Raw genomic sequence first — 10,635 nt, forward strand, 5'->3', positions numbered from 1 at the left:
CATTTGACTTTTTATTCCCGAAACTGAAGTGTTACAAGTTCTGAATTTTTTTTAATCTAAAATCGAATGAAAAAAAAATAATTAAGATGTAGCGGTTAGCTACGTTTTGTCGTTAAATGGCAGTGCATCTTTTCATTTACGACTAAAGTATGTCCTTTGTAATATAAGTAGCTCTATGTTCGTTCACCTTTTTATATAGACAATTCAGTTTAAGACTGAACATTGTAGAATGCTATTTTAACAAGTGAATAAATAAATGTGGGTGGAAATGATGCCTAGCAGAATTTCGGGAGAAATTTCTCAAAAAATTTCTTAACTATTATTTGCTAACATAGAAACAGTATTTCTAGTCACCTCCTTAATCTCCTCCACTGTGTCTTTTGCAACACAATATTTGGAACAGAAATGTGTCTAAAGTTACAACTTGCCTTTTAAAGCGTGCTATAATTAGTATATTTCCGATCTCATGGTAGAAAGATGCTATTTTGGAAACTACTCGTAATTTAGAATGCAAGAGAGTTCTTTAAATTGTTTGCTAAATTTTTCTTCAGATTTTTGTCTAAACGTTTTTCTACATTCTCTAAATTCTTTCCAATTTTATATTCTTTGTCTTTTGAAAATTCTTCTATGCTTTCCTTTAGAATGCTTACAGTGTTTTCTGAGTCTTTTCTTCACCCGTTTCTAGAACTGAAATTTGTACTCTTCTATAAGTCGTTTTATAAACCCACCCTTAGATTTTTTTATACATATTCTAGATGCATCTTTATAATTCTTGTCTAAAATCTTCTCAAAATTATCTGATAAGCACATATCCTTCAAATTCTCTTTGAGACTTCACTCTGCGTAGTTTGAAAACTATTCGATAGTTTCGTTTAGATTTTTTCCAAATTATTTTTTGGCATTGTTTTCTCTAATTTTTTTTGAGATTCTTTTCTCGTTCTTTTTTAAAATCTTTTTAAATTTAATTTAATGTAATTTTAAATTTTAAATGTGGACTATTCTTTAGTTTATTTTATAAAACCATCTTTAATTTTTTTATAAATCCTTTTTTTTACAATATTATTTTCTAGGTATTACACAAGATTGTTTTGTAAACACTGCATTTTTTGTTTTTAGTTTCGTTTAGAATTCTTCCAAACTTTTCTTCAGCATTATTTCGGGGTTTCTTAAAATTGTTCTATGATTTATTTCTAAAGCTATCTCTAAATCTGAAACCTGAACTCTTTTTTACATTCATTTATAATTTCTTTTCTAGATTCTTCTTAAGATCCGTCTCTGATTCTTTTCTTAAGTTTTCCGTAGATCGGAAATCTGAACACTTTCCTTAGATTATATTTGAAAATTCTTATCTAGGTTCTTCTTTAGAACTATTGTTAGACTATTTTAGAAACTAGTTAGTATGCATAAAGTCGTAGGATGACTTCTTTAAATTGTTCGCTGAATTTTTCTTTAGATCAATTTCAAAATTTCTTTAAATGAAGAAACAAAAACTCGATGTCGCTCTGCAAAAAAATTATTAAAACCAACCCCTCCTTGAGATAATAAATAGATCACGCATTTATTTATAAATTACGAGACAAAGACAGCACTACGTGCCGCCTGTGGGGGTTTATTTTTAAATAATCACTTTGTAAGTCCATCCTTCTATAAATGTTCCAGATTCTTCGATGAATTTTGTTTAAAATTTTTCCCACGACCCATATCTCTGTCCACCCAATTAAGTAGGCACGAAAGTTGACAATTTCGAACAAATATCATCATGCCTCTAACAAACACGTTTATAAAAGACTGTTTATAAAAGAGTGTAGAATCTCAGGTCGTTCTGGAATTGGAATTTGCTTCATTTAATTATTTTATTTCTATGAAATGTCTGAAAAGTACCAATTTTTATCTATCCAGGCAACCAATAAAGCCATTTTTTTATAAACTAACATTCTTCGTTGTTTATTGAAAGAAGCGGCAAACTTTTAATACCCACTACGATCCTACATTCAATTATAGACCCATTGTATAAATAATGATCAGAATTAGAAATTTCCTAGGTCTAATGATGTTCGCTATATACTATATCCTATAAATTAATGTAAGATCGTACTAGGGATTAAAAGTTTGCTACTCATTTCTAGAAAAAACGAACAATGTTAGTATATGAAAAATTAGTTTACTGGTTGCCTGATTAGTACAAATTAATACTTTTCAGTAATTTCATAGAAATAAGATAATTAAATGCGGCAAATTTAAATTCTTGAAACACCTGAGATCCTACACTCTTTTATAAACAGTCTGTATAACAAACATGTTTATTATAAAATAGTAGTTGATTATACAAGTAAAGAAAGGTTGTTCATTATCTGTGAGTGATGTGTTTTTGAAACAAGAGCAGATATTGCCAACTTTTCTTATACAGAAACTTTAAATTTGTGCTTTATTTCACTCAAAAAATGCCTTGTTGCAAAATTGTACTATAAACCGAAATGACATAATAATGCATCTGGGTTGTTTTTTAGATTAGTTTAAAAATATATCTTTTAATGTTTTTATAAATCCTGCTTTAGAATTAATTTCTGGACTTTAAACAAAGTTATTTTATAAACACTTCGAATTTTTTTCTTTATTCTCCGATTTGTCTTTTAGATTTGATACTCTTTCTTTTAAAAGTTAAAAATTCTTGGAAATTGTTCTTTAACGTTGTTTCAGTACTTTTTCTTTAGATTTTTCTTAATATTTTTCTTTGATGCTTCTCTAGATCTAAAATCTAAACTCTGCTTAGATTATCAGGTATTTTATAAATCCAAATTTAAATTGTTTCTAAACTTTAGATCTTTATTAGGATTTTTCTTTATTTATATTCTAAATTCCAGATCTACCTAAAATCTGGATCATTTTTAGATTCATGTATAATTCCTTTCTAGATTCTGCTCAAAATTATTTTACAAATAAGGCTTCTTCAAGATTTTTTTAGTTTTCCCATGTAAATTGTACTAATTCTTATATCGTTTTGTTTAAAATTATTTTGGATTATTCCGAAAGTTGAAAATTTCAGGTTTCAAGGATAAAGTATCCTTAATGGTTTTTCAGACTTTTTAGACTTTAATTTATTTAAAAACGAGAAAAGAACCGCTTTTGGTTCTAAAATTCGTAATCAAACAAACACATATTTACTTATCTATTTATTGCTATACATAGTTAGTACTTCACAAACTGGTCAATAACTGATGAAATTTTAAATCCCTGTGGTTTGTTGAATGAAGCTACGAAGCGCCGGAACATTGGAATAAACCCCAGGATAGCTAGGCCGTCCACATCCCGCACCCCAAGAAACAATCCCAGCAAGGACATTACTAACCACCAAAGGACCTCCAGAGTCACCCTGGCATGCGTCCTTGCCCCCATTGGTAACACCAGCACACAACATCCGACCGGTAATACTTCCAGACCCATAAGCCGATGAGCAAGTCGATTGGCTAACGATTTGGACAGTAACTCCTTGCAAAGCACTAGGAAGCGAACTGGAACCTTCAGAGGTGGTGCCCCAGCCGGTGACAAGGACAGAAGTTCCTGCGTTCCATGAGGTACTAGATGAAGGAAGGGAGACTGGAGATACGTTCGAACCCAAAGTCAAAGAACTGGACAATTCGAGGATGGAAATGTCGTAATCGATGGTTCTGCTGTTGTAACTGGAATGTTGGTAAATTCTGGCCACGCTAGATACTTGTCCACCGGAACCACGAGACGAAGTGCCAGCACGGATGGACAGTTGAGCAGCAGTCAAACTAAAATAAACCAAAAAGATTAAAATTATGTTATATTTTCCTTGAAGAGTTTGATTTATGAACTTAACAAAACAACAAATAACAATTTAACGCTTTTTTATCACTTGCTTCTTTATTACGATAGATCTTTCTGTTGAAAGACGTTGAATTCTGCCCCACGTTGGGCGCCAATGTATAAGTTCTTCAAACCTTGACTGAAATCAAGGAAAATCAGTCAAGCTTTATAACTTATAACTTATTTCAATATCGATATAAAAATAATCGCAAAATAATGGTTCATACAGTGGCTTTTAGGTTCGGCCCCACGTTGTGCGCCAGTGTATGACGATAAGATGATAAGTGACAAGCAATGAATGTTTATGATTTATTTTAATACCTGTATAAAAAAAAACTCTATGCGACTCTTCTAAACTTTTGAAAGTATTAATGTGTTTAGTAAATGTTGCAATGAAACAACAATTTAATTATATACAGAGTGTTCCGTCTAATTCCCACATTAGAAATATTGGTAGTTCTAATAGTGATAATCATCTGAAAATTTGTATACAAGCATAATCTCTTGGGTTCTGCTTAGGAAATTATCTTCAAGATAGTGACACTTCCGGTTATAGCGGAAGTCGCAATCAACTTCCTTATTCTAAACGGAAACTTTATTGTTTAATTCGTTTTTTGGTTTACTAGAGTTATTTTAAGGTAGTTCTCGTAAGCTTTCCCTAGACATAAATTTTGCCCTTTATGAAGTACTTAGGGTTTTTAATATTTTTTTTTGAATTTGCACCTTCCAGTTCAAAAATCTATAGTGCTGCCATTTTTAAAAATTCGGAAATATTTTTAGCTCACTTGAAAGAGGAAGCCTAGATCTTTCCCTTGGTGTTTTTAAATTTCTAAAAAAGAATAACAAACTCCACATGTTTGAAGTTAAGTTTTCAGAACATTAAGCACCCATAACTCAATGTTTTTAAATGAAATGCCCAAGTTTTCTTTCATTAAATCGTAGAGAATTTAATTCTGCATCGCTCTTTATAAGAATTCCCTACACTTATGTATAATAGTATTCAAGTTACAATAACTTTTTGTTTGGATTGAAAAATTCATTAGTCATTGACCTTTTTTCATAGATCGCCACAGAAACGAGAGAGAAAAATGTGAGAAAATAAAGTTTTTTAAACCAACATTCAATGAATCTATTTTGTATTCACAGGATGTACAACATAATTTTGAACAGAGTTCGTCGTTTGTTTAATCAGAATTGTTTTTATGACAAACTATACAAAAATAGTTGTGGTTAGTCAAAGAAAACAACATAACTTGAAAATGATCGCAGATAGATTTAATGAATGCTATTACAGATCGATGCAGAAAATACAAATTGGACATGCCATTTGAAAAAATTAAGTATGGGTACTTGAAGTCGTTCAAACTTAACGTTAAGATTTTCGGGTTTATTAACTTTTTTTTAAATTTTGAACACACTGGAGAACAGATAAGACCTTTTATTTAATTCTCCAAATATGATTTTGAAATCTCTAAAACTAAGAGTGTTACCGATTTTTTAAGTGACAGGTGCATATCCAAAAATTTTCAAAAATAATTCAAAAATCTCAAAAACGGTTAAACTTAGGTATAAGAAAAGCTGATAAAAGCGACCTTGAAATTATTCAACTAAACCAAAACGCATTGAAAACCATAGCTACCTATTTAAAATAAGAAAGTAGATAGCGACTTCCGGTATAACCAAAAGTACCGCCATCTTGAAAATATTTTCATTGAGCTGACCTCAACGGTTTATGGCAGAGTACCAACTTTCAAATAAATTTCTTTATTACAACTTACAATACTTCAAATGTGGGGTTTAGATGGAACAGGCTGTAGAGAAAGAAGATATTATGTATTCAAAAAAAAAATGAATAAAATAAATATGGTTCATAACATCATAATTTTTTGGTTTCTGCCCCAAGTTGGGCGCTAATGTTTATTAACTAGTTTTCCAAACTTTGACTGTTTTTTTTAGCTTTGGTATTAGTTTTTCAAAAACCAAAAAAGTCGATATACAAATCTGAAAAAATCATGCAAATATTAGGTAAATCAAAAAAATGAAGAAAACTAAGTAAAATAGGAACAACCAACTCAAAAATCATGAGTACAAATGGAAAATGTAACCCAAGTACAAGTATACATAAGCAAAAGAAATATAATAATAACAAAATAAAATCTATCTTAACCTCTTATAAAATGATGTACGTAACAACAGAAAAAACAAAGCCTCTTTTGAATAGTTATCGAAAAGCCTTTTAATTTTATTTTTGTTTGATATTTTAATTTCATTTTTTTAGTTTTCTGTTTTTACCTAAAAAAATTAAAAATGACATTAAAGTTTGAATACTAACCCATCGGTGCAATGAGCAGCTGTGACAATATATTTGGCGCTGATTATGGAACCACCACAAATGTGAGAACCATAATATTGCAGAGACACTTGCCAAGGTACCGAAGAGATAGAAATTGAGGAACCACCAATAATACGACCATCGGGCAACAGACTGTTGGTCCGAAGGTAAGATGGTACCGCTGACATAACGAAATTATTTTATTGAAAATAATGGAAAAATAAACTCACCAGAAACAGTTGCGACCAGAAAAACAGTCAGCAAGAAAGACTTCATCGTGTGGCAAGTGATGGTGCAGTTTTGCAGTTGTGTTTTTATACCAATTTGTGGTTTAAAAATATTCGATTGTGTCAAAATTTAATTCTAGCCATAAATATTTCAAGATGTCTGAGGTATTCAAAATTGATCTTTTGGATTTAAAATGTGAGTGATAAGAGAACTGTCTGGACGAAAATAAAACAAATGTGTAATAATCCAAACAAGTATTAAAATCTACTCATTTTTTTACAAAAATGTATAAAAAAATTAAACTAAAACAGTGACAAATTGATTTCAAAATTTCCCATAATTGCTAAAAAAAATCCAAATTTTATTGAAATGAGATTTTTGGAGGGTATAAAACATCAAACGTTTTAACTTTCACAAATACACACCTAATTAAAAAATTGTAAATGAATAAAGAAAAAATAACTAACCAAAACAGTAATAAATGAATTTAGAAATTTCCAGTTTTGTTTGAATTGTGTGACTTATGGTTCACACAATATTTTTTCCAAAAAAAAACCTAAATTTGCTCTGTTTAAGCTAAAATATGATCTCTTTAATATACCATATACTTTAAATGCTCCCAAACTTCCAGTTCTCGGTGGCTCTCTTGCTTCCTTATTTTGACTGAACGATATTATTTGTTATCGCTCCAGCACTAATTCTACTTCCTCAACACCAAATAATTCGTTACCTTTATATTTCTATTATCAAACTGTTAGGGGTCTTAACACTAAGCTAACAGATTTGTGGGATTCTTGCACTTACTGTAATTTTGACATCAATGGATTAACTGAAACCTGGCTTAATTATTCTGTAACTAATTCTGAAATTTTAGTCCTAAATAGCTCTATTATCATACGTGTGAACAGAAAATTTTTCAACATTCATACCAAGAAAGGCGGCGGAGAGCTTTTAGCATTCAACAAACAATTTTATGTTTTTTTAATCTCATCCAGTGCTACGTAATAGCTGCTCCTCAATCTTTTATATTCTTATTGTATATATTCCTCCTCATTGTTCAATTTTATTGTACATCCACTCTGTTTTGTTTGATAAAATCTTGACATTTAATAAAGTTTTTTACCAATAACATTATTAATTTGGGTAACTTTAATATACCTGATTATTAAAATAATAAAGATTCATTAATGAGTGGAAAACTCATGGTCGACCACGACCATCTTTCTAGTCTCTTAGGCCTAAAACAATACAACTTTACTCCTAACATTCATAATAAATTTCTTGATTTGGTCTTAGCAATTTTCCCAATTTGCGTCGAACTTTCTAATGAAATATTACTTTCTGAAGATAACTATCACCCTTATTCACTTCTTATATCTATTAAATTATTTCGTAAACTTAACAATTCTGTACGTGTTTGTTTTAATGAAACGCAAATTTCTTAAAACAATAGGCACTAAATGATTTTTATCTTAATCTCTTAACATTAATAATGTTGTTACTTATTCCATAGGGGTAGTAATAAAGCGATCAAAAATAAATTCAATTTTGATCAATAAGAAATAATAAATGATCAGTATTTAATTCATTTTTGCACAGTAAAAAATTTAAATGAGAAGTCAACCAGGCACAGCATTTTATTAAAATTTGACCAGTAAATAAATCGTATTTGCACAGTATCTAGTTTGCACAGTTTAAATAATAAACGCTCAGTAGCTAGCTTACAGGCTGGGGCTTCGCCTCAGCGAATTAAAAGGAGACAAACCCCTCGAACGATTAAACTCAAAAATATGAAACTCGAGATGTGAAATTCTGCACTCTCTAGTTTTGGGATGTTATTATTTACTGTGCATTTATTATTTTTACTGAGCAATTATTATTTTTGCTGTGCAATTATTATTTTTTATGTGCATTTATTATGTTTACTGTGCATTTATTATTTTTACTGTGCAATTATTATTTTTACTGTGCAATTATTATTTTTTCTGTGCATTTATTATTTTTACTGTGCATTTATTATTTTTACTGTGCAATTATTATTTTTACTGTGCAATTATTATTTTTTATGTGCATTTATTATTTTTACTGTGCAATTATTATTTTTTCTGTGCATTTATTATTTTTTATGTGCATTTATTATTGTTACTGTGCATTTATTATTTTTACTGTGCATTTATTATTTTTACTGTGCAATTATTATTTTTTTATGTGCATTTATTATTTTTACTGTGCAATTATTATTTTTTCTGTGCATTTATTATTTTTACTGTGCATTTATTATTTTTACTGATCAAAAATACTTGTCGTTTAAGTAAAATACTGTACATTTAATTTGTACCCATTCCATAAACACAAATAGAGGTAGTATACCTTTATTCTACAAGTGGTTACTGTGGTACATTATTTGATTTAGTTATTTTTATCTTACTAATAGAATAAAGTGGCCATTTGGTGATTTTTTTATTCTATCGGTGAAAAAATTAAAGAAAAATTTCTCAATGTACTGTGATGATTGCGGTATTTATAATTTAATCTATTAATCAGCGCAAATTATTAGAAGTCATTTTAAAAATTTGAGCTTCCGTACAACACCGTTTAATTTCAACAAATTTAATTCAACTTATTTAGTATTAAAAGCATGTTAGCATTAAAATGTTTAGAAATTATCGTTCCCACGAGAATTTTCCAAGAACCGTAAAATGCAGTCCAGGCGTTCAGCTAATTCTATAGTTTTCTCACAAACTAATAATTAATTTAGGTTTGTTCAAATAGCCAAAATTTAGTGATAAAACTGTAAAGAAATCCAAGACTTTTGCTTAGCAAATAACAAGTTACGGTTAGAAAGAAGTAAATTCATTAGTCATTTTAAATCACCAAAAAGGCATCAAACAAATATTCAACCGCAACCAAAATCTAAATCCAAAACGGTGCTATTCAAACTGTTGTACACAGATAATTTAAGGCTGCATACACCCAAATCTTACGAAATAGAAGGATTTGTTACTAGTTAAGGATAGGTTTAGAGTAGAACGATTTCTCTCACAACCAAAATCTAAATCCAAAACCCACGGTGCTATTCAAACTGTTGTACACAGATAATTTAAGGCTTCATACACCCAAATCTTACGAAATAGAAGGATTTGTTACTAGTTAAGGATAGGTTTAGAGTAGAACGATTTCTCTTCCGCAACGCGTTAGGCGATAAAGCAAGAGTGTTTCTCTTTTGTGCAAAGATCTGAGACGTAGGTTAATTTATTTGGACATTATCGAATTAAATTAATTCATGTTAGATATCAAAGTCATATCAAGAAAACTCTTTCGTATCACTCAGCAACTTCGAAACTATTTACTTGGTTAATTCCAAACGAATTGTGGTTACGACTCTGAGGTATGTTTTGACGACATTACCATACAAACACAAATAACAATTGGCCAAATTTGATCAAATTTTCATAACCATTGATTATTGTAATCCATCCAACGGAATATTCATTCTTCTTGTAATAAATAATTTTGGAGGAAACTTGTGGTTTAAATTTCTTCTCCCATGCGTTTTGACACTACTTTGAATCCGGACTTACGGAAAAATTCTGAACCCTTTCGGATAGGAATTAAAATCAAAATCTCTATTAACACTATAGAGGTGATATCGGATGCCAAATAGACACAACGTAGGTAAGTGAAAGAAACCTTTTGGAAATTAATTAACTAGACGAGCTAAATAATTTCGAGAACCAAAAGTAAAATTCAAGATTAATTAAATAAATAAGTTGTAAATAATTTAAATATCAAGCAACCATCAATCACGGTCTCACTACAGTACCTATAAGAGAAAACGTTGTATTATAAACGTATTATAAATGCTACGCACACGTTTCAGAAACACATCACTCGCAAATAATGAACTTTTCTTTACTTGTATAATAAACTACTAATGTTTAACTTACTACTATAAATTTTGTGGATAAATAAAAAAATAAAAATAAACACGATTAAATCATTCATAAATAAAATTCAAAATTCTCTATTTTTCTCACAAAAGTAAATTTTAACGAAATCAGATTAAGGCAATAGACATCAAACATTTTATCTAAAGTTATATTTTTTGTAGATAAATAAAAAATGTCTAAAGACTATTTAATAGTATATTACATTTCAAGTAACCAAGGAAAGTTCTATTTTCGTGGTGACGATTTCGGGAAAAAAGATTTATGACAATCATAATCATAATATATAGTTTATTTGGA

At 29.6% G+C, this 10,635-nt stretch overlaps 1 protein-coding gene across 1 annotated transcript; it reads right to left on the minus strand.

Moving 5' to 3' along the window:
* Positions 1-3,068: 3,068 nt before the first annotated feature.
* Positions 3,069-6,443, minus strand: P76 (serine protease P76). The gene is given in 3 exon segments (NM_001170736.1): positions 3,069-3,773; positions 6,161-6,341; positions 6,391-6,443. Coding segments are annotated over 3 exon segments (777 nt in total). The 5' UTR covers positions 6,437-6,443; the 3' UTR covers positions 3,069-3,223.
* Between the last annotated feature and the right edge of the window lie 4,192 nt (positions 6,444-10,635).

This window comes from Tribolium castaneum, chromosome 9, assembly GCF_031307605.1.
Source record: "Tribolium castaneum strain GA2 chromosome 9, icTriCast1.1, whole genome shotgun sequence".
Taxonomy (NCBI): domain Eukaryota; kingdom Metazoa; phylum Arthropoda; class Insecta; order Coleoptera; family Tenebrionidae; genus Tribolium; species Tribolium castaneum.